The sequence below is a fragment of the Lontra canadensis genome, unplaced genomic scaffold (assembly GCF_010015895.1).
Source record: "Lontra canadensis isolate GAN:19392208 unplaced genomic scaffold, GSC_riverotter_1.0 scaffold20, whole genome shotgun sequence".
NCBI lineage: Eukaryota > Metazoa > Chordata > Mammalia > Carnivora > Mustelidae > Lontra > Lontra canadensis.
In genome coordinates, this window is record NW_022631014.1 from 8,210,554 (window position 1) to 8,235,325 (window position 24,772).

The following is a 24,772-nucleotide window of genomic DNA, read 5'->3' on the forward strand; positions in this document are numbered from 1 at the left end:
GTGTCCTATCTGCTGTGTACACTGAACATCCTCCTTACTGATTAAATGGGGAAGGCTAGGTTGAGGCAGGTAATGGGCCATGGAGTGGGGACCAGAATGGGGACTTTGCTGGCCATGCTCCCTCTGCTCGGGAGGACAGAAGAGAAGATGGTCACTGCTGTTGTCTGAACCCTTTGGCGGTGCCGTGGGCAGGTAAGGGTGCTGTGGAAAGGGATCCAATGCTGACCGAACCCCCAGAACACACCCGGCACCAGTAGTACACCGGGAACACGCTTCCTCTCCCCTGCAGCCTTTGAGGGTGCGTGGCACATATCCCTCTTTACAGATGGGGAGACTGAGGCACTGCTTATGGGAGGGCATACCTGTCAGCTGGGGATCTGGTAGACCTGGGACCTGCTTCCGACCCCTCAATGGCAAGTTAGCTCACTTCTCTGAGTTGGCTTTTCTCTGTCTTAAGATGAACCTAGGAATCGCTAATCCCTTCTTTGCTGGGTGGGGTTGGGTTGGGTCCAGAGTGGGGGCCTGGACAGGGTCGTCCGTGGCAAGTCCCAGAGAGCAGCAGGTGCTCTCCCTGCCAGGCTGTCAGCTTGCCAGGGCTGGAAGCATGTGTGATGTGCTCAGCTGTGATGCTCCAGCCCCTAGCTGCATGCAGGTGGGGCAAGAGGCCTTCATGGAACAGGGATGGAGGGGAGAGGCTGGCAAATAAGTGAATGTAGGAGTATGCAAATGGATGGAGGGGTCCAGCCAGTAGAGGGCTGTAGTTGGACTGAAATCTGTTCCCCTGATTTATTCTGTGGCTCCCAGAAGCCAGGGGCTCCTGCAGGAACCTGGCCCTTGGGTTCCAGGATTAAAGCTGCTGAGGGATGAGAGGGCCGGGGCTCCCCGGAGGAGCAGCCATGTTATCCCGGCAGCCCCCCCTGGCTGGCAGCCCCCTCTGCAAGTCACTTGTCATCACACTGCACATGTCATGGGGCGCCCAGCGCTGGGACCAGGGGCAACCAGGAAACATGCATGTGACCATCATAGGTCTGAGGTCACTAAGGGACGCCGTACTCTGTTGCTGTCGTTGTAACCTTTTGTTTCATTCACACTGTCCCTGTCTCACCTTTTATCTTTGTTATAAATGATTTTGAACTTATTGTGGAAGCAGAGAGGATAGAATAGTGACCACCGGGATCGCTCCCCAGCCAGCCTTGTTTCATCCTCCAGCCACCATCGACACTCTCCTCATCATATAGTCTTTGGAAGTAAATTACAAACATGTTATTGGGCCTGTAAATATGTTGATGTTCTCAATGATGTGACCTTCTGTCAACACTGAAAACAGCAATGTTTTCATTACAGGAAATTCGCATCTCAAACACCGTAATATCTCACATTCCCACTTCTCTTACGTGTGTCAGGTTCTTTAGTTTATTTGAAACAGAATTCAGATAAGGTCTACACCTTGTAATTAAGTCTCCTATTTTTTTTTTTTTTTTTTTTTTAGTCCCCTCCTGTGCCTCTGTCCCACTGATCTGCTCTCTCTTCCTGTAGTTTTGCTCTTTTCAGAATGTCCTGTTCATGGAGTCCTTCTGTGTGCAGGCTTTCGTATCTGCCACCTTCCACTTGGAGTGATGCTTCTGAGGCTCCTTGGTGTTGTGGCCTGGGTCATGTTTTTTTTGCTGTTTCCCTTGGCCAGCATTCCGTTGGGTGGGGAGCCATGGATTTCTCCATTTACAGGTTAATAAGCATCTAGGTTGAGTCGCTTTTAGTCTACAGGTTTCTCTTTCCAGTTCTTACAATGTGTTCGTTGAAGAGACCAGTTTATTGGTGTGATGAAGGCTGTAGCATTCTGGATGAGGACAGTTGCATCCCCTGTGGTGTAACTTACCACGTTCCCATGTCTCCCGGATTTCCGTAATTCAATCTAGAGGCACACTCTTATCCTGCTTTGACTATTTCAAAGGTGGGTGAGTGTGATTCCATGACATTGCCTCTTTTTAAGATTGTAGCAATCACTGATCATCAGTGCCTAGAGCCATTAATTCTAAAATGGTGGCTCCTTATTCTATCATTCCTTCATGTATTAGTTGGAATAATCACATAAAGAGAAACCCCCTTTATCTGCTACTTGACAACCCGGTGGTTCAGAGATAGGATATGGAGCACCTTCAGAAGAATCCAGGCTAAGCACCCAGCGACCCCAGCAAGAAGCTCCCTGGTCAAGACCGAAGTATTAGTGCATTCATAGAAAATGCAGCGAGTTCCTCGTCTCCTGTCAAGCTTTCCAGAAACTCCCCCTTACAGTGTTTTCTCTCCCTCTTAGAATTCCAGTGCTGACCATCGAGTCCGACTGGACCTGGGCCTCTGGGACAAGTTCAGTGAACTGGCCACCAAGTGCATTATTAAGATTGTGGAGTTTGCTAAACGTCTGCCAGGCTTCACCGGCTTGACCATTGCAGACCAAATCACCCTGCTGAAGGCTGCCTGCCTGGACATTCTGGTATGTGCCCTTCTGAGCTCTTAGTCGGGGGTGGGGCAGGGGAAGTAGACCGGGTACTTGGAAGACCTCCAGAGGCTTCGGTCTTCCAGCCTCCTCCAGCCACTTGCATCATTTGCCAAGCCCGTCCTCCCTGCCTGAACCGCCGTTCCACTGCCAGAGGCTCAGGGATGCCCAGGACTTGGGCTGAACCTCGTCCCTTCTCGACCTGGTGTGAGAACCCCCACTGCATGGCCTTGGAGCAGGATCCGGCCTGTCTCGGTCACAGCCTTGCTTGCTCCCCCAAAACCCCTTCCGCAGGCCAGTCCTGTAGATCTTTGAAAGGCCATCAGGCTTCTCCGAGCTAAACCCACAGGAGTTGGCTCACGGTACCCTGGTTCTGCCCTCTGATCTTATACCACCTCTGTCAGAGGCCTCGGGAAAATAATTTCCTTTCCTGGACTCACTGTCCCTATCTGTGCAAAGGGAATGGATTCCTGGTGCCTCTCTCCCCTCTTCTGTTCTCACACTGGGGCTTCTAGGGGCCCTAGAGAGGGTAAGGACGCTGTCACACCTTGTCCTCTGCGGGTCTACTGGCCGGATGCCTTCCCTCCCTCTCCCTGGTTGGGGCTTCAGGGATGGTGTGATTAATTCTGGCTGGGTTGGTTTCCGTGATGGGGAGGCAGCTCCCATTAGAGGTGACAGGGATGTACCCTGCCTTGGGGTGGGAGCTGGTCTGTACTGATGGGCCCCTGGAGGACGTGGGAGGGGAAGCTGACCCCGGTGATGCATCAGAAAATAAAGAAAGTAAAATTAGCTTTTGTGGTGCTTTAAAAGCGTAGATTTTTCTCTTTATTACATCTTTCATAGCTTTGGGTATAAACAGTTCTGCAAAGCAAATAGAGTTACTCACTCTAATTAAACACACAGTCCTGCTCAGGAGGAGAGAGGACCCCGTATGAGGCAGTTGTGCAGGGAGCTTGAATGTTTATGTGTCTTTCCGCTCACTGGTTGGATCTTAGGAGTGGTAATGGTTGCTCAGTAACCTACATGTGCCAGGAATCCTGAGAATATATATATATTATATATATATACATATATAAAATATATATATATAAAATATTTTTTTTCATCTCATAAAATCAGAGGATCTGGGATGAACCCAGGGACATTTAGAAAAAAATGAAACCTCAAAGCAGCATTCACCTGTCACCTGCCCACACCCCATAGCATCTGCAAACCTCAGCTCACTTGAGCCTCCCACAGCTCACTGAGCTGGTTGGGGGATGGAGATTCAGCCCATTGTACAGATGAGGAGCTAGAGACTGGGTGAGTCACCCAGGTCAGGTGAATGCTGGAACCAAACCCCAAGACCCACATATTTCTATCCCAAAAGCCATGAAAGGATTAGAGGCATAAACAGGGGATGGTGTTAGGTGGGCCCTGGGCATAGGACCACCAGAGATTAATAGAGGCCCCCTGAACAAATCCGTGACAATGTTAATAATGAGCTACTAGAATAATTCACAGCAAAGCCTGCGCTTTCTTACCCTTTCCTCACGAGTGCTTCAAGTGTAGCACTCAAGTGAGTTTCACCTAAGCCTCTAGACCCCCCCAGGATATGAGTAGAGACTGGATTACCAGCACATGGTGAGAGGTGCCCCAGAGGTCCAGAGTGGCTGAGGGGACCATGAGGTGGCACCAGCAGGTCGGGGTCTGCACCAGGCCACATGGTGGAATTCTGACTCCTTGTATGACGTGGCCACCCGGCAGGGCCTGGAACCTTCCTGACGTTTGGGCTCTGACTTTGGTTCTTCACTTGTTTCTTAGTCCTCCTCTTGTCTGGCTGCCAAGTGGTGACCATGTGGGGTTCCTTCAACTCCAGCCCTTTGGGAAAGATGAAACAAGAAGGAGCCTTTGCGATCCTCCAAAGAAGCATCTTGTTTTCTCAACACCCCATACTTTCATGGTCAGGGGGGCTTAGACCCCCCCCTTTAAATCCCCCCACAACCTCCAGCTGTCTTTCTACATCCCACGTTTACAGTGAAACCCAAGCACTCCTCTGGGTTGCCCATGGATCCAAGAAGCAGTGCTTGGCCTCTTGGTGGAATTGGGTAGAACAAGACCAATTTCTGTGATCTTGGTCGAGTTAACCTTTCCCAGTCTGAGTTTACCTATCTGTACAACAGGAATACAAATCAATAAGGCATTGACTAAAGTAATTCTTTAAACAGGCTTAAATACAGTCATGGGTGTAAGCATGAATGGGTAGTAGATAGCGGTGTTGGGATCAGGGACAAAGCTGTCAAAAGCACATGGAGACAATTCCGGACCCTGAGACAGGAATCAGAAAACTCTTTCAACCACTGTGTCCTGGCTTCATTGGACTGAGGGGCTGGGGCTGGGATGCAGTAGGCGCAAGAGGGAAAATCCCTACTCAGGGAAGGGCAGAGACGTCCAGTCTTATGAGATGAAGCAGAAGGAGTACTTATTTGGCCCCAGATAAGAGCTCATTTCCAAGAATTTGTAGCAAAGGCAGTTAATCACAAGAGCCTGAAAAATGCACAGCTTCAAAGAGCATCTTTCGGATGAGAATATCAGCTCGCTGACCCATTTAGAAGAATCTTCTTATCAAAGCCACTGATGTAGGGATAGAGCGAGACAGACACACTAGAAAGACAGACGGATAGAAACAGGCTGAAGTTGCTGTCAGCCCCTAGAAGGGAAAGATAGAGTTGTCCCAGGGGTCGGCAGCTCTGGCCTAGCACCACACATTGTGTGTGGTCTGAGAGAGGCCTTTGCTCCCGAGTGCGCAGTGCCTGCTGGGGCTGTCCAGAGGGGAAAGCATGCCCCTTAGCCTCTCCACACCACCCTCCAGAGGGATTTCCGGTCCTGGCGTCTGCCTGGGTAGGGACCCTTCGGTGTGGAGTCCACAGCCAGGCTTCCCTCAGAGCTAGGATTCATGATTTCCCACAGGGGTCAAGTAGCTGCAAGGTCTCTCTTAAGATGGGCCAAATCTTCAAAACCATTGTGCGTAGAAGTTTGCGTTCCATCCCTCATCCCAGAGCTGTGGCACCCCAGGTTTGTGGTCAGGACAAGAAAGGAACCCCCCAAGAGTGGTCCCCTCACCTGTGCTCACGTTCTCCTTCTTGCGGACTCTCCTTTATCTTCCCTATCCTGTTTCTTCTCTTGCCCCAGCTGCTTCTTCTGTGCAGGTAATTGAATCAAGTCTCTCTCACCTTAAAAATCATAAAAAACAATACTTGGGGCTGTCTGACCTTCTGTTTGCTCTTCCCTGCTGACCTCCTTCCCTCTCTGCTCTCCCTTTTACAAATATTCACTCAGGACCCGCTGTGTGCCAGGCACTGTTCTAGGCTCTGATGACACGGCAGTGAACAAGACAGACAAAAATGCCTACTCTCATGTAGCTGCCCTTCGACGGGGGATAGATGGAGAATAAGCAGATGAATAGGCAGGATCCGATGGGCCGCAAAGAAAAATAGGGGCAGGATCAAGTCCAGGAGCGTGACTGAGGTGGGCATGAGTTGTGTGTTTAGAGAAGCAGGTGACCTTTGAAGAGACCTGAATGAAAGGACAGAAAGAGCTAGAACAGTAAAAGACAGTACTCAGGGAGGTGTACGAGGGAGAGCGACCTATAGAATGTAGTTCAAAGGCCCTTAGGCAGGGAGGCTCTGGCAGGCTGAGGAACAGTGAGAAGGTGACTATTTGGGAATGAATGGATGAGCAAATGAATGAGAGATCAAAATTGGAATTCCAGAACATGGGCCACCTTCGGAGTGTTGCATCTGGGCGGGTTCCAGCGTGAGGTAGCGTGAGGGCTTCCCTGAGGGTCCCTGGGGGCCTTCCTGGGTTCCCGCTGCCCCCACTGCCCTGAGGAAACATTCCCACACCAGGGGCAGCGCACCTTGTTCTGGTGACGCAGAAGGGACTGCCCCGTGTGACTTCAGGACATGATTTGTGGCTCCTGAGGTTCTGGGGACCATGCGGCTCTATAGCCGTGGAGGGCCATTCCCGCGTGAACCCATCCTCCCCCTTCCGGAGGCTCAGCAGAGACCAGACCCAGCCTGAAGAGGAGCTGGCTCTGCCTCGGAGCCCACAGCCTGAGCTGGGCTGCAGCATCGCCCTCGGCCTCCGTGCGGGCGTGAGGAGGTCCCGTGTCTCTCTGAAACCCAGCCTTCTTGCCCCTGGGTGCAGAACGGTCACCCTGGTTGTCACCGGAAGTCACTGTGAGGCAGTCAGTGTGGGGTGAGGGAGGCAGGCTCTGGAGCCAGACTCCCTGGGTTCAGATCCCAGCTCTGCCGTGTGGAAGCTGCGTGAACTGGGGATTGTCAGACCAGATCAGGATCTCCCCACGACTCACCAGATACAGTGCATGGCCCGAGATGCATGAGCCACTTGAGCTTTGCTCCTTTGCCTAGGGACTCAGAAATCCCCAGTTGCCCCGCTCAGGGGGTTACAAGGTGGGAGAGATTTCCGATGAGGGAATCTGCTTCGTTAATAATTGAACAGCTGTTCATTAGCCACCTGCTGTGCGGGCTCTGCAGCCCAGATGCCCTGAGACAGAGCAGCAAGCAGGGCAGGTTAAGAGCAGGCCCGTCTTCTGGGCGCGGTGGTAGTCAGCCGGCCTAGAGAGGGACGGCACACCAGGGAGAAGACAGCAGGCCGGGCTGGGGAGCCGGGGGGTCAGGGGGTGGGGGGCTGGAATACTACCCAGCAGTGAAAAAGAACCACAGCTTCACCTGCTCCCATGGGGAATCTCAGCTGTGACTCCCGAGTTCATAAAGGCCGGACACGAGAGGGAATGTGCAGTGTGATTCCCTTTACCTCAAGTTCAAGGACAGGCAAAACTAGTCTGCAGGAATCAAGGTCAAAATAAGTTATTTGGAGGGGGGAGGGACATGCAGCGGGGGATGGATTGGATCTCGAGGGGCCACGGGAGCCCAGATGAGCTGGAACTCTTTGTGTCTCGATCTGAGTGGCAGTTCCACAGGCGTGTACCTGAGGGGGAAACAGTCCCCGGTACACTTGAGCCGCGAGCACAGCTCAAGGCCAGTACGTTGGGCTCGTTATCCATTGCCGTATATCAAGTTGCCATGAAACTTAGCAGTGTTAAGTGATGAGCATTACTATCTCCCGGGGCCCCGTGGGTTAGGAACTGACTGAGCTGGGTGCTTTTGGATCGGGTCACTCAGAACCTTGCTGGCCAGACACTGGCAGGGGTTTCATCCTCCTAAGGCTTATCGGGACAGAAGGGCTGCTTCTGGGGGTTCCTAATAGGTGCCTGGCAAGCTAGTGCTGGTTGTTGGGAGGAGGGCCCAGTTTCTTGCCCCATGGACCTTTCCATGATGTGTCAGCCAGCTTCCCCCAAAATGAGATGCAAGAGAGTTGAAAGGAGTCATCCATGGTGCCTCGCCTCCTATGACTTACTCTCCAGAGTCACACCTGTTGCTTCCCTTGGATTCTATGTGAGAATCGAGTCACCGGGTCCTGCCCACACTCAAGGGGAGAGGAATGAAGCTTTGCTCCTTAAATAGAGTAGAAGCAAAGAATATGTGAGCCTTTTTAAAGCCACTACACATGCTATACCTCAGTTTTAAAACAGTTTTATTTCCTATTTCAAACAAAAGTGGGTGATAGGATAGAAAGTAATGGGTCTTAGGAAGCGTGTTCACTGTGCTTTCTGAGGATGTGACGTTTGAACTGAGCTGAGTAGGAAGAATGCTGAAGATCAAGGGAAAAGCATCAAAGGCAGAGGGGACAGCAAGTGCAGACGCTTTGCTGTGACATTGACTTGCTAGATATTTAGAAAGACCGAAATGGGCAGAAGTTAAGGAGCAAGGGGAAAGGAGCCGTGATGGGATAGGTAGAGGCCACAGAGGAAGAAGTCTAAATGTCACAGATCTAGAACAGTTCGAAGCCACTGGAGGGATTTTAAGCAAGGGCGAGGTCCCCTCTGGTGGCGATTTTGAACAGCATGCTCTCGCTGGGAGAGCAGAAGCGGAGGCCAGAATCCCCAGAGGAGAGGTGAGGGTGGTTTGAATTAGAGAGAGAAGGCGACAGGTCTCTCTATCTGTGCCTGCGATCCCACATGCTCAGATCCTCCCAGGGGGGACCCCAAAGGTAGTGGAACAGTACGCACCTGTCCTTGCTGAAGGCAGGAGGGCTGAGGGTCCTCCCTCCGAGGAGTGTCAGGATTGCTGATCAGCAGAGCCTGGTGCCATCCAGCAGGGCCCTCCTTGCGTGAGTCAGCCTCGCCTGCGCTATTTTTGCCCAACTCATGGGGCCCGCGTGCTCCCCAGTCCAGATGCAATACCCTGTTTCAAACAAAGGGCGTTTTAATACTGGTGAAGCACTTGGCAGTTGCCACTGGGGTTTGACTTGAACGAACGGAAACTCCTTGGTTCCTCTCCAGAGGCGGTCCTGGCTGCGTGGTTGAGGAGGAAGCCTGCTGCCCACTGGGTCCAGCCTGGGCAGGGGGAGAGCGCAGGCTCCCCTGGTAAAAGAAGACATTGACCATTCTCTCATCTCAGGCTATGGGCCTTCCCCTCTGGACAGCCCGTTAATACTTGGTTTGGGTTTTGAACTTTCTAGGGAGAGAGGCCACAGAACAGAGTTTAAATGCTTCATTAGAATCCAGACATTTTCCCGCTTTTGAGGAGGGGCACCCTTCAGACTAGAATCGTTCAAAAGAGACATTTGTGCGCTCCAGTGCAGACTTGGATTTCTAACTGAGCTGTTGACAGCTTGCAAATGCCTAAATCTTGGTCTTCTTCCGTTCCTTTCCAGCAAATCCTGGTTTCCTTCATTCTCGCAGGGACAGATCTAGTGCACTCACTTCTAGGCAGCCTGCTACAGCTGCAAAGACTTATTTAGTACCTATTTGATTCCAAACTGGAAATGTGTCTGGAGATTTTGAGCCCATAAATACTGAGCTTCTGACTCTGCCCATCACGGGACCCGTCCCTACGCAGGCATCTCTCCTTATGCTCCTCCAGGTGGTTTGAAGGGGCCCTGGGCTGGGGCTAGGAGTCCTGCATTCTGTCCCGGCATCAGCACTTGGGTGATCTGGGGCTTTTACTCCTGGGGCTTTCAGGGGAACTAAGGCTTATGAGCAGGGGCCTCTCGGTTCCTTTGCTGCTCTGACATCGAGAATGGACTTCATAACCCCTCAGCTACCAAGATGACGTGCAACTGGTCATTCAGTTGGGGACCCAGAGGAAATGGGGGATGGGCTCAGAGAGGTCCCTGGGCAAATACCTGAGAGGCAAAAACGGCCACCCATCCAGCGAAGAGGAATCTTTGTTAACATTTTAGGAACAACTCACGTTCAGTTGCTTTCCCGTTCACTTGCCACTTGATCACATAATAGGAATGTTAAGTTTGAGGATGTGTCCTGATTTAGATCATGCCCCCTCACCTGAAGTGAGCTTTGCCCAATTTTCCATTTCCAAGGCCACGCGCTTCTGTGTACCAGGTAGGTCACCATGCATAACCGTCCAGGTTGTGCACTGCACTAAGGCAGCGAGCCAAGGAGACAAATGAGGCTAATATCCGAATTAATGCTGGCTGGATGTCATTTCACCTTAGGCAGCGGGGGATGGAGAGTGGCAGGAAGAGGATGGAGGCTGCTGGGAGGCAGAGATGAAGAGCATAGCATAGGGTAGCACTTAAATGCTAGGGACCGATCGCCTGGAGCAGATCATGCCACTTAGCAGTTATGTGACCGAGGACAAGCTATTTGCCTTTGTTTCCCTATCTGTAAAATGGGATGACCAAAGTTACGAGTTGATAGGAGAATTAGGTAATATGTTAAAACACTTAGCACAGTCCCCAGCATGTAGGCACTGATGAATAAAACATTAGCTCTCATATGTTAGAGGACAGAGCGCTCATCATTCCCCCTTCTCCTCTCAGGAGATATTCTTCTAACCAAGAAGACATTGGGGTCAGGCTTTTTTTTTTTTTTCCATCAGCAGATGTAGCAGATGTCCCATGGCCTCACTTTACAGGACATCTTTATACTCTCGTCCAAGTTCACACTGGAGTCCAGCATGTAGGAGGAGGGCTGGTTCCTAGCCCCATGGGTTGGAGGTTCGGAGAACACCAGAGCAAGGACCCAAGAACAGGCGACCTTTCCAGTGCGCCAGCCCTGCCCCCTGGCTCATGTGGTCACTTAGCCAGTCCTATAGGATGGTTTTGGGCAGGGGCAGTGTCTTTGCCCCGAACGCCCAGCACAAAAAGATTTGACCTGGTTCTTGCAGTAGGAGTCCTGGTGGGAATATGGAGAGTGGGGAGGGGGCTCTTCTACAGGGACTTCCCTTGTAGCTCGGAGTCTTGTGGCTTCGTCAGAGGGCTACCCCCTCCGCACAGGGCCCTGTCACGGGAAGATCGCAGACCTTTCTGATCACATCTGTCCTCCTCTTTGTTGACACTGAGGTGACTACACCCAGTCATACAGAGCACAAGCATCTGGAAAAAACAGCACTGTTAGCCTACCGGGTTATCCACTCCTGTCCAGACAGAATAAATTTGTCTACTTCACACAGCTCTAAGGCTTTTATAGAAGGAAAAGTCAAAGGTAGACACGTGGCTGCCAGAAAGGCCCCTCACGGTGATCGGTACAGAAATACGCTTCTGGGCGGATGAGTGCTCTGTGTCCATGGAGCTCCTTGCCGGCGGTGTGGGCTGAGAGGGCAGTGGGAACGCCAGCTGCAGTGACGACATAGCTACACGAGGGGGTTTTGGAGTTGGCCATGCTGAGTGAGGCCCAAAGGCCCACAGCGCCAAGCAGGCGACTTCCTGGTAGCGGGTGTGGCCACAGCAGAGTTTTCTATCAGGGGCATGCCGGGTGGAACTGGAAGACTGGCATCACGGCCCGGGCTTCTTACCTACAGAAATCCCAACCAGATTTCTGGGCTTGGTAGAAATGCCTCCTCTTCTCTGTGAATCTGCCCTTGATCTCCTTCTGGCTGCGTCCGAGCTCTCCTCTTTGCAGTTCCACTCCTGCTCCTCATATTGGAGCTGCTGGGAGCTGTGTGATCAGAGGCATTGTGGAGAGAGGCCCAACCTGGGTTGGCATCAAACCCAGCCACGTGGGAACTGCTTGACATGGGGCTTATGACTGAGCCACGCTGAGCTTCGGTCCCTCATCTGTAAAATAGGAATAATATTCACTTGCTAAAGTGTTTGAAAGCTTGAACGTAGGGCATGTTTAACACTTGACATATACTCAGCATTTCATAAATGGTAGATAGTGCCTTTTTTTTTTTGTAGACTGTAAGCTCTGAAGAAAAAAATCTTTTTATTCCCCAGCACCTGGCATAGTGCCTGGGACATAAGTAGGTACTCAGTGAATGTTTATTTGAGTCAAATGAATTACTTTTAGCACAAATATTTCTTAAAATTTCTTGTGTCCTGTTTATTATTCCCTAAATAATGTTAGCCCATATTTTGGCTTCTATACTCTTTCAATGAAAGGGCTGCAGAAGACATTCCACATCCAGAAGGCGGGCAGTGTGCCTCACGTGATGTGAGAGCTCCTTGGAAATCTTCATCTTCCTTCCCAGCTAGATTGATGCCATAAGGACAGGCTGGCTTTGATGACCCATCGAATATGGTTTTTTTTTTTTCTTCTTCCTTCCAGATTCTTAGAATTTGCACCAGGTACACCCCAGAACAAGACACCATGACATTTTCAGATGGCCTTACCCTAAATCGAACTCAGATGCACAATGCTGGATTTGGTCCTCTGACTGACCTTGTGTTCACCTTTGCCAACCAGCTCCTGCCTTTGGAAATGGATGACACAGAAACAGGCCTTCTCAGTGCCATCTGCTTAATCTGTGGAGGTACCAACTACCTAGAAAACCCTCATGAGATTCCATGAAGAACAACTTGTAATTTATGGGAAATTCCTATCTCCATTTTGGAGTAATTTTGCATGGAGAAAGACATGTGAATAAATAGCCAGGCATGCATGCTAGGGGTTTGTTGTGTTTTTCCATATTGCAAATTAAATGAAGATATTTGGGATCCTTTTGCTCTGAAATACCAAAATGATATTTCTCCAATTGCTACCGGTTTTTTCCAAGGCAGGATCAGACTATTGTAAAATAAATTGCCTAAGAACATTTTAATGATAATGCAAGGGACTTCCTTGTGCCGTTTGTGAATGTAGTGGCTTGGACTACAAGTCACTGGGTTGTCTCGCCCCCCCCCCCCCACCCCTAACTCTTAAAGGACTGGCATAAAATATGGCTTTCTTCTTTGTACTGACCCCTACTGGCTCACAGGACATTGAATCCTAAGTGGTTAAAAAGTAATGGCTTTAATTACGGGGCCTATTTACCTTGCTTTTAAAACCATCCAGCTGCTCAAGGTTTGGTTGAATTCAGTTCAGTAGTGACATCTCCTGGTCACAAGAAGTAATTTTCTCCCTGGAACAAAGCTACTAGTAATGAAAATGTGCTTTTTAACAGCAAGAGGGACATTTTCAAGTATCACTGCTTAAAACATTTGCACGAATCTTCAAACTGGTATGTGACTGAATCATCAGATTAAGTCATAATGTACTAGGGCCAAGGAAACAAGAACGGGAAATGGGCGGCAGCCCTCTCTCCTGGCGAGTGCGGAACTCTTTCTGTCCTGATACTAACTGTTTAAAACTTTCTTCCTGCTATCTAGACCGCCAGGACCTTGAGGAACCAACAAAAGTAGATAAGCTACAAGAACCACTGCTGGAAGCACTAAAAATTTATATCAGAAAGAGACGACCCAGCAAGCCTCACATGTTTCCAAAGATCTTAATGAAAATCACAGACCTCCGCAGCATCAGTGCTAAAGGTATGTCTTTAGAGTCTCCATTTTATTCATGAAGTGGTCCTGACCTTTTTTTTTTCTTTTTTTAACAATGTTTTCATTCAGGATGCTTGACAATAGCTGCTTTTCTGTTTTTGTTCTGGAATTTATTTCTGATGGAAATCAAAAGGAATAGTATTCACCCTTAAAAACCTCTTATCCTATTCAATGATCTTAAGAGATTGAGTTTTTAATTCAGGTGACTGGATAGAAAAATTGGTGTTTTGTTTTTTAAGATTGATTTATTAGAGAGTGGAGAGAGAGCAGGCGCGCAGGCAGAGGAAGGGGCTGAGGGAGAGGAAGAGAGAGAATGCCAAGCAGACTCCCCGCTGAGCATAGAGTCCTACAAGGGCCTGGATTCAAGGACTCTGAGATCACGACCTGAGCTGAAACTGAGTTGGACACTTAACCAGCCGAGCCACCCACATGCCCCTAGAAAAACTATTTTCAAGAGAAGGTATTGACAGCCTTTTCAGTTTTCTAATTTAATGCATTTCATTCCTTTCCACACATGCTCTGGTTGACATAAACTTGACTGCAGTTTTTCCTGACCATCCAAACCTCAGGAAAATGAGTAATACTTAGGGCAACTGTTACTGGTGAAGTTTCTCTCTCAAATCAGAGTTGCCATCACTCTCTTGTGTATAGGCAGATTGACTTCTGCACGCTTCTCAGCAAAGGAATTGTTGCCTTTCTGAGAGGCATAAATATTTCTTGCTTAGTGATTTTCAGTCTGTGTGGCAACTTGAGCAATTACAGAAATGCCTAGAGCCAGAGGACAGTTGAGTGTTAGAGTGGAGTTTTTCTTTTTTCAGAGAGAAAACTCCGTAGCTTTCCCTGATACCAAGTGTGCTCTGTCCCTGAAGACTTGGCTGAGCCAAGGAACAAATGCTCTATTTCAGAAAGTGCCTTAAAAACATGGTAAACTTGTTTGACAAGGAGTCTCAATTCCTAGCATCTCCTGAGAGGTTTTCTCAGTGAGCCATTCTGAGTTCATCCCTAGCATGGGATTAAGACTATTTGCAAATAGCAGATACCAGTGCTTGGCCATTATAATCGTGAGGTCTTTGACTTTAAAATTCATGAGGCTGTTTAACTTAATACTGTCATTCTCTATATCTAGCTAGATCAATGCTAATAGAATTTACTGTGATTATGGAAATATTGTATAACCTGCAATGTCCAATACAAGTAGCCACTAGCCACACGTGGCTCTTGAGCACTTAAAAAGTGGCTAATACAATTGAGGCAGTTTTTCCTAATTGTATTTATTTTAACGAATTTAAATTTAAAATGCCACATGTGGCTGGTGCCTACTGTGCTAGACCGTGCAGTGCTACATCTACTTGATAATCACCACACATTTATTACTTAAATCACTTCCTTCATTCATGGGTAACTGGTATCCTTGACAACGGTCTTATTTTAAGATATGCTCTTTCTGGTCATTTATCAGGAGCTTCTTTGTAAGTTATGTTAAATAAATATATCCTGCTAACCTTTCCTGAAACTGACTCAGGCATGGAATCCTCAAGTTTAAGCAAGTTGCCGCATCTGCGTTGTTTTCCCAGAGATGAAGTAAAAAATATTTAAATGTCGTAAAATCAGGACTGCCTCTCCGAGATCTGGCCAGGGTTCTCGTTCTGGCCGTGTCTGCTCCAACTGGCACGATCTGACCCGGAAATGTCTCAATATGTGCCACCTGTGTTTCCGTCAGTACGTGAAGGATATAGGCTTCATTAAGTTGGATTAAGTGAACTTCCTTGAGTGGGTCACCCAAGATACCTACCTTAACGCCAACACATTGTACATAAAATAAAAATACTCAAATTATGAGGGCTTTCAAGGGAAAAAAAAAATCAGGACAGCGTCTGGGAGGCACTGGTAGCACAGTCTCCACCGTTTCTAAAGTCGATGAAAGTTGATCCCGAGTTACTCAGCTTAACTCCCTATCTCTACTGGATTTTATTATTTCTCTTTAAAAGGTGCAGAACGTGTAATTACCTTGAAAATGGAAATTCCTGGATCAATGCCACCTCTCATTCAGGAAATGCTGGAGAATTCTGAAGGACATGAACCCTTGACCCCAAGTTCAAGTGGGAACCCAGTGGAGCACAGTCCCAGCACCTCACCCAGCTCAGTGGACAACAGCGGTGTCAGTCAGTCACCACTGGTGCAATAAGACACTTTGCAGCTACTTCAAACATTCCCTAGTACCTTCAGTTCCAGGATTTAAAATGCAAGGAAAAAAAACATTTTTACTGCTGCTTAGTTTTTGGACTGAAAATATATTAAAACTCAAGAAGGACCAAGAAGTTTTCATATGTATCAATATATACTCTTCACTGTCTAACTTACCTAGAAATACAAACTTTTTCAATTCTAAAAATCAGCCATTTCATGCAACCAGAAACTAGTTAAAAGCTTCTATTTTCCTCTTTGAACACTCAAGATTGCATGGCAAAGACCCAGTCAAAATGATTTACCCCGGTTAAGTTTCTGAAGACTTTGTACATACAGAGAAGTATGGCTCTGTTCTTTCTATTTGTATGTTTGGTGCTTTCCTATTGCCTTGCATACTCGGAATAACCAAGACACCAAGGTTGTGAAACAGACTACCATACGTGTCCAGCTAAGAAAGGCTCAAAAAAAATAACTGTCTTGCTTTCACAGAGCAATCAGGACATCAAGGTAAGGAAAGGGGACTGTTGTACAGTATGACAAGATAAAGCTAGAGATAATTCTAATTTAGTTAGTATGGAAGCTTGTCCTTGCTCTTTTTGACGCTCTCAAACTGCGTCTTCTATTTCATGTTGCCCAGTAAAAAGATACAAATTCACTGCACTAGCAGAAGAGAATTCTGTATCAGTGTAACTGCCAGTTCAGTTAATCAGATGTCATTTGTTCGATTGTTAATGTCACTTTAACAGTGGTTTATTACTTAATGACATAACTACACAATTTTTTTTAAAAAAGATACATTTTTACAGTAATGGTAGCCTCCAAGGCAGAAACACTTTTCAGTGTTAATAAGTTTTTTGTTTACCTATTCACAAGCCATTAGGGAAATTTCATGGTCTACCACCCATACCATGTAACTCCAGTGTCCTTTCTGATGCCTGCCTGCTACGGAGGGGTTTTTTCTAGCCTCCTTGATGCCCAGAGGCTAATATGAACTCCCAAAGGTATGGACAGAGAATCTGCATCCTTTGACCTTGTTCGATCACTATGAAGCAGAGTGAAAGCTGTGGTAGAGTGGTTAACAGATACAAGTGTCAGCTTCTTAGTTCTCATTTAAGCACTAGTGGAATTTTTTTTTTTTTTGATATATTAGCAAGTCTGTGATGTACTTTCACTGGCTCTGTTTGTACATTGAGATTGTTTAACAATGCTTTCTATGTTCATATACTGTTTACCTTTTTCCATGGAGTCTCCTGGCAAAGAATAAAATATATTTATTTTAAAAGTGTATGGGAGCTTTTACTACACTTTCATCTTTAGTAAAGACACAGAGTACACAGTTCCATTTTTAATGTTTAAATTTCATTTCAAAAAGCAGGTCTGTAGTCTGCAACCATGACAATTAAAATCTGTGCTAATGCACGGCAGTCTATAACAAGTCTACAAGCCAATCAGACAGTACATGACATTTCAATGAGTAAAAAAGAGCATAAAACTGTATGTGTAAGAACAAAATGTTAAAAGGCCTACCACAATAATAAAAAACCATCAATTACATCATCACATTAAAATAAGCCAGATGTACAAAAGTCTGAGACAGAAAAGACAAAAGGACAAACACAATTTATCTGTTGAAAAATGTTTCTGTGCTCTTTGGGCACTTAATTAAACATTGCAAAATCAACATCTTCTTCTTCATCAGACTCTGCAAAATATTTTACTTCTTTCCTAGCCCTACCGGTCCGTGGCAGAGAAGGTGGTTCAGAAGTGAAGTCTGATGGGAAGATGTCCACATCTGAATCCTGATCAAAAGAGGTTTTCTTCAGTTTCTAGACAGGTTAAAAAAAAAAAAAAAAGTGTTAAAATGAATTATTATTCCTTACACTTCACTTACATTTGAAAAATATTGCAAATAATGAGGTCACTAAAATCAGAGTTGTAATGCTGACCAAAGTGTACAACCAGTTATCTAATCCTTTTTCCCCTTTATAAAAATAAATCTAATAATCAGCCACCTTGGTGGTCTCCTACTTTTTCTGAACATCTGTATTGCCAAGCATATGCAGTGTTGAGATAATATAAATTATTTGTAAGTACCTATCAATTCATGAAAGGAAAATAAGACTTATGTGCAATACAGAGTACACCCTGTATAAAAATCAGGGAGTCATCATCAAGATGGACAAGAGGCATGGACGATGACTGCGTGGAGAAAGTTCAAGGTGGAGAGCAGCGGAAAGCTAAAATCTCTGTTTGTATTTTTAAGTTCTGAGAGGAAGAGAGAGAAAAGGTGGATATTTGAGGTTTTTCTGTTACCCTAAAAAGACTGAAAATTAGCCATAGTCAAATGAATTCAAGTTAAAAAAGAGAAAAATCAAACTAGGCCAAGTAAATCCTAGTTAAAAAGAAATTGCCTTTATTTGGACTGAAAAATAGTATTTCAGACAGGTAGCAGATAACTTCTACAGCTCACTGGATGAAACAGATTCTTAAGTAAGTAGGCTAATTTATGCCATACTTTTATCCAAGGAATAATCCAGATTATATGGATTTTATACTTGGATAATTCTTTAACCATATACAAAACCTATGTATCAGACAGGCTAGGTTTAAAGCTGTTAAAAGACATTTACAGTAATAAGCCAACTAAGCCAGTTATAGATCATAAAACAATGCATTAAAAAGGTCCTCCTAATTACCTTGCTTGTTTTGGATGTTTTCCTGCCAGGGTTATAATCACCTTCATTTTCAGAGCCAGATGCTTTCCTTTTCTTTGCCCCTCGGCCTTTACCTTAAAATAACGTAAAGGTTTTTATTTTTTTTTCCTCCCAAGGTTAAGTGCAATATAACAAATACATGCCACAACATTACACTTCACTTCTTTGTCATGCCCCAATCAGTACTGCAATCCTGTTCTCTAAATATAAACGAGGTAAAAATGTTTTGGCAGCATCATTTCAGTTCTGGGATGATATGACTAAAGAGTATTTCACAAATACATTTAAAACTAGTGGGAAGGTCCTGGTGACAAATTTTAATGACCAAGTCTCTGATACACAAGAGAAAATACTGGCATTTTAAAGATGTAGTCCTTGTGCCTGAAAAGAAAATGTCTTCGAAGAGTGCTTTTTAACTTGTGATTTAAAAAAAATAAAAAATTAGTTTCTAATTTGTCATAGACTAGTACCTTTAAAATTATAAACTGAATTACTAAAAAGTAATACATTAGTACAAATTTTATGTTTGAATGTGTACTCAAAATTTTACTTACCATACATTAGTAACAACTATTCTAAGGTGTACAGTCTTAGAATAAACCCCCAGTATTAATCATGTAATAATTGGTCAAATCCATGTTCCTTCTCAGACTCCGAAGTACCACACACCGCTTATTACTGTTATTTATTTTTATTTATTTTTATTTTTTTTGCCATCTACCTAACCTCTTTCTCATTGCAAGAAGGGGGAAAGGTAACATGCAAATGGTAACAAAATAGTCTCCATCCTACAGTGATGCCAGATACCACTGAAAAAGAAAATGGAACTAAAGTGCAATTCTAAATTTTAAAAAAATTCCTTAAGAGCTATGACTAACCAGATTGTACTAGTAAAGATAGCCTAAATGACCTTGGGATGTTTATCAAATGAATCGATGAAATGCCACTTGTGAATCTGTCAAAGTTTCCAACCATGCACACCATACATAATGACCGCCTCAGTCACCGTTTCTTTTTTCCCCTATTCTCCCTTCTTTCCATGTAGGTCTGTTTATCTCCTTATCCCAACCACCACCTTAATATCTGGTAATATCTGTCGACTGGCTAGAAGGTTGAGCAGCAACCCTTAAAAAAAAAAATTATGTCTTAAACATATATTTTATAAAAAGCACCTTTGAAGACTTTCTAGATTCTGGAGAAAAAGAGGGGGTACCAGGGAAAACTGATACTGGTGACCTTACAGGTCCCTGAGTATAAGAATTCCATTTCCTAGATGAGCAAAGAGCTCATCTCCAAGTCCTAGCTCTAATGAGAGTCACTCTCTAGTTGGATGGGAGCCCTCATCTGACTTTAATGACACAGTCAGCCTGGGATGGAGGTTCTTTGAACCATTCTTAGCTGTGCAAGTTGTTTACTTAACCTCTTTGACTCTCAATTCCCTGATTTATAAAATAAAGTACTAGACTTCCTTTGGACTTTAATTCAGCACTGATTCTTAGACACATTGCTTATTGAGAAGGAAAGCAATTTAAAACAAAATAGGGGGGGTGCCTGGGTGGCTCAGTGGGTTAAAGCCTCTGCCTTCGGCTCAGGTCATGATCCCAGGGTCCTGGGATCGAGCCCCAAATCGGTCTCTCTGCTCAGCAGGGAGCCTGGCTCCCCCTCTCTCTGTGCCTGCCTCTCTGCCTACTTGTGATTTCTGTCTGTCAAATAAATAAATAAAATCTTAAAAAAAAAAAATAGGTACACAGTCCCTCTAAATTCAATGAGTAGAAGAGACTCTTTTTTCCACATGGCATAAATCAGGGTAACATAATCCTTACCTTTTAGGGGTGTAGTCTTCTTTGGAATGCCAAATTCTGAATCTGAATCAGAGTTGATAGGCTCTACTTTCTTCTGTTTAGGGGCTCTCTTGGGCTTAGCAGTTGTATCTGAAGATGGTTTTCCTAGTAAGCAAATTTCCATTTCATAAATCAATGTAATATATTTACCAACAAACCACACTCAGTGAATCCTGTAACAATGGAATTTCCTACTGCTGATATGAAATTGAGTAGCCTTAAATAACAAAATGGTTTCTTTCACTTGGTGCCAGCGTAAAGGCAAATAATCTCTCATAGATGACAAAATGTTTTATTATGAAAAATTTGTCTTTTGATATTTCAACTGAGCTTATTTTAAGCAAACGCCATTATAGTGAACCAAGCAGTAACTTTTTAAAAGTAGTAGTAAAACTATAGGATAGTCATGACAAAAAAGTAACATATTTGACATTAATTACAATTCAAGTATAATCACATTAAGTCCTAACTTCTAAAATGTTTTAGAGGAAAACACACACACACATTTTTATAGGGCCCTTAAATACCATGAACAGAAGCTGATTCACTTCCACCCAAAAGCTGAAATCCAGACATGGGCACTTTTATATGGAAAAAAATATGAAGATTCCAGGTAAGTACAAAATAAACCCAAAGGCCTTCGTTTTTATGAATTTTGTTTTTAAAATAGACCTTCTTTTCAGATTTACAGTCTGAGAAAACTGTGATAAATCAGTATTTACTTGTGTGATTAGGAAAACCTACTTTGGGGGAAGAAAAAAAGCATTACATTAACCAGACTTTTCTATTTAAAACAAACAAACAAACAGGCTAATTATATGGAAATGTATTCCTAGGCCCAATCTGAGATGCTAGGGTGAAGGCCCCTCATTCGAACAGCAGGTGGTAGTGGTAGCCACAGATTTTGTGGCTTCCCCCTAAGTCCTTATGACTAAATGTACCACCAGACCCACATGGCAGGCAGTTTCTAGCACAAGTATAGGCATGATATAGCCGTGTTCCAGAAACTACCTTTTTTCTTCATTAGAGTTTGCAGGCTTGCAGTGTTAGGCAGCACTTAAAACTCTACCACGCAAATTCAAGTCAGATATCTGAGTACTATGAGCTTTTTGCTATAATCCACTGGAGCTACAGAATTTAACTTGTACAGTAATATATGTAATTTGGAGTTAATATAGATGACCTCCCAGAGGGATGGAATGCATCCTCTTCTTGAAGTGGTATTTTGTGGGAACTGTAGTTTTAGAAGAGGCTAGAGGAAAACTGAGGGCTTCAACTATTTCACACAGGGATCACCCATGCACAGACATAAGGCTAGTTCAACTACTGGTGAAATAAGCAAATAGGACAGGTGGTGTATGCTAGCCTTTTAGTTAATACTCTAACTCATTAGGTTAAAGAGAAGTAGAGGAGCTTGATGAAGGAAACAGGTTGATATGTTCAAAGAAGTAATACAGCTCCCAGGTTTTTAGGGTGGTTACAAAATGCTCACATGAAGACAATTTTAAAAAAAGATGCAGGAAGGGAAAGTAGGGCCTGTCTCGGTTTGAGTTCCCCAGAAGCAAAGCAGAGACTCAAGTACAAGTACTTATTTGGGAAGTTAAAAATAAGTTAAAAAATGAGATGTGAAGACAGAAACCTGTCATCCCTCTGAGGGCTTATCTCTGAGCTTCTCTGTTACCATAAGCAATCCCTGAGTCACTGTAAAACACATATCCCAGAGTTAGACTACCCGAGAGGCAAAAGCACTAATGTATTTGCAAACCAGCTTTTCTCACTCACTGGTAAAGGGTGGCTGGGGTGGGAAATATGAACATTCCAACATAGTAACAGAAAGTCCTAATGCAAAGAAATATAGATCCTGGTGTACTGAAGTGCTATGGGCAGAGTACCTGATGTGTTGGCCAGAGAAGCTCCTGTAGCTCATTAGTTAATTTCTTACCAGGGTCCTAGTGCAATCAAAATTAAGTCGGGATTTTTGTTGTTCTGATATATCTAATACATGTCTGTGTCTACAATGGTACTATGTGTTTTACATTTTTAAGGTACTGAAAAGATAGTCCATACTGTATGTTTATTTACTTGCTGTGTAAGGAACACTTACCTTTTTAAACACAAAGCACTAATACTAACCTCCTTCAAAAATACCAGGAGTATGTACCTTGGTACTAATAACAGATTCATTAATTAAGTCAAATCAACTTGTATTTATGGACAACCTAAGGTTGTGGATAAGAATGAAGCTACAGGACACAAAAAGAACCTCAACTGAACTGACCAATCATCCCAAATGAGGTATTAAGATACGACCTACATAGATTAACACCGCCTACTAGCAAGACAAAATTTTAATCTATTTTACAACCTAACAACTACAGGAGACCTTACTAGAAAGTTATCTTCAGTACCAATGTATGGGATTATTTTATAATTACAACAGCTTTAGAATGAGATCTTATACACATTTTAATAATTACCCCATATGGTTAGAAAACAAGGGGAATTCTCCTTACATGAGTTTATACTATTTTCTACTGAAGTCCAAGTGCAGTTTCAAATTATATTAAATTTCCTTTAACAGCAACTTTGTATCATTTATGCAATGTTCAACAACATTAAATAAGTACATACCCTTTTTAGCAGCTACAGTTTTACTTGGAACCTTATCTGTTTGTTTCAGACCAAATGATGGTGAAAATACAGAGGCAGAATCTTCTTCATTACTGTCAAATTTAGCTGAATCTAAAAATTACAAAGTTTTTAGGTAAAGAGATTCTATAAGGACCACTTAATAGTTAAACTTTGATTTTTTTTACTGATGAGTTCTCTTTAGCTAGAGAATTGATCTTATTAATTTCTACTTTGTGATCATACAGTCCATAATAAACAGCTGAAAACAAAAAAATAGCAATGTCATATTTCACATTAACTCTATTTTAAAACAATATAGAAATGCATAGAGTAATAAAAATTCTTAATAGTCCCAAATGCTCATCATTTAAAATATAAATGACCAACTCAAAAATAAGGATTTATTTTAAAATGGAATACTAAAAAGTTCTGACTGTGATTATTTTAATATCTACACATCTAACACTATTAACCATTTCAGGAAGATCAGTAATAATGTTCAGATCTGAGAATACTAACTTCATCCTTTAAAAACAATTTTAAATCACTGAAGGTCAATTTAAAAGGCAGGTAGGCTTACCTTCAGTTTACTTTTACACTCAATTAACTAAGCAGTTCCTCCCTCCATTTCTCCCTCTGTCAAATGAAAACAGGGACTCTCAAAATATGTACTTGGATGTGATAGGTTTTTGTTTGTTTGTTTGTTTGTTTGTTTTTAAGACTTTACTTGTTTGAGAGAGGGAGAATGAGAGCGAGGGAGCATGATAGAGGGAAGGTCAGAGGGAGAAGCAGACCCCCACTGAGCAGGTCGCCCGATGCAGGACTCAATTCTGAGACTCCAGGATCAAGACCTGAGCTAAAGACAGTCACTCAACCAACTAAGCCACCCAGGCACCCTGGATGTGATAGTTTTATATAAATGTTTTGACATGCTGTCAAAAATGCCTATCTATATTCACAGAACATATACGAGATCTAGGTCTGTCTGCGTGTGTGTGTGTGTGTGTGTGTGTGTACACAAGACAGTTAAGTCTACATAGATTGTTTTCACCTTAAAAATTTCACACACACAGGGCGCCTGGGTGGCTCAGTGGCTTAAGTCTCTGCCTTCGGCTCAAGTCATGATCTCAAGGTCCTGGAATCGAGCCCCGCATCGGGCTCTCTGCTCAGCGGGGAGCCCGCTTCCCCCTCCCTCTGTGCCTGCTTCTCTGCTTACTTGTGATTTGTCAAATAAATAAAATTAAAAAAAAAAATTTCACACACAGGGTGCCTGGGTGGCTGAGTGGGTTAAAGCCTCTCCCTTTGGCTCAGGTCATGATCCCAGGGTCCTGGGATTGAGTCCCACATTGGGCTCTCTGCTCAGCGGAAAGCCTGCTTCCTCCTCTCTGTCTGCCTGCCACTCTGCCTACTTGTGATCTCTGTCAAATAAATTAATAAAATCTTTAAAAAAAAAAATTCACACACAAAAATATAGGGAATAGAAAGCATATACCCCAATTAAATTAGCTTCAGTGAAGGGTTGTCTTTTAGTTACTACAGTTTAATATTATAAATCTGAATATTAGTCCCTTTGTAGTTCTTAAAAAACTGTCACATATATACTCGTATTGCCATGAAAATCAAATTTCATGTCCCAATATTTCTTTCTCTTTTTCTCTATTAAAACATTATACCCACATCCATACACTTCATACACACATCTACTTGCTCACCTAAATGGTTCCATATTGCCTATCTGACCAAGTAATTGGTACTCACCTCAGGAAAAGTAAATAAACCTTATTATGATGACGGAAATGTACAAAAAAATTTCTACTCATGAAAAATCCAGAGCGGTAACATAGTAAGTAACCAATGAAAAGACCAAATGAGCATACCATCTTCTGACTTCTGAGAGTATGAAGGAAATGAGAAGAGATTCCCAAAATCTTGACTTTTTTTGTCATGTGAAGATTTTCTATCAGAAAGAAAAATTTAAACAACCACAATATAATTTAAACAATTCTCTTTGTTAAAGACAGGGCAATCAAACTCTTTTTTTCTGTCTCATATGCACAGATGTG

General features: G+C 44.2%; 2 protein-coding genes across 5 annotated transcripts in view; one reads left to right on the forward strand and one right to left on the reverse strand.

The window, feature by feature from the left end:
- Nucleotides 1-16,305, forward strand: part of RARB (retinoic acid receptor beta) — a 162,724-nt gene extending 146,419 nt beyond the window's left edge. For all 3 annotated transcript variants that reach the window (XM_032860980.1, XM_032860982.1, XM_032860981.1), the window contains exons 5-8: nt 2,309-2,485; nt 12,126-12,330; nt 13,166-13,324; nt 15,325-16,305. In XM_032860980.1, the coding sequence (XP_032716871.1) occupies nt 2,309-2,485; nt 12,126-12,330; nt 13,166-13,324; nt 15,325-15,521 (738 nt within the window). In that variant the 3' untranslated portion in view covers nt 15,522-16,305. The remainder of the gene's footprint in view (nt 1-2,308; nt 2,486-12,125; nt 12,331-13,165; nt 13,325-15,324) is intronic.
- A 550-nt stretch (nt 16,306-16,855) lies between these two features.
- The window catches only part of TOP2B (DNA topoisomerase II beta), a 58,430-nt gene continuing 50,513 nt past the window's right edge, over nt 16,856-24,772 (reverse strand). For both annotated transcript variants that reach the window (XM_032860978.1, XM_032860977.1), the window contains exons 32-36: nt 24,587-24,666; nt 22,710-22,820; nt 20,061-20,183; nt 18,220-18,311; nt 16,856-17,349 (exon numbers count right to left, since the gene is read on the reverse strand). In XM_032860978.1, coding sequence (XP_032716869.1) covers nt 17,182-17,349; nt 18,220-18,311; nt 20,061-20,183; nt 22,710-22,820; nt 24,587-24,666 — 574 coding nt within the window. In that variant the 3' untranslated portion in view covers nt 16,856-17,181. The remainder of the gene's footprint in view (nt 17,350-18,219; nt 18,312-20,060; nt 20,184-22,709; nt 22,821-24,586; nt 24,667-24,772) is intronic.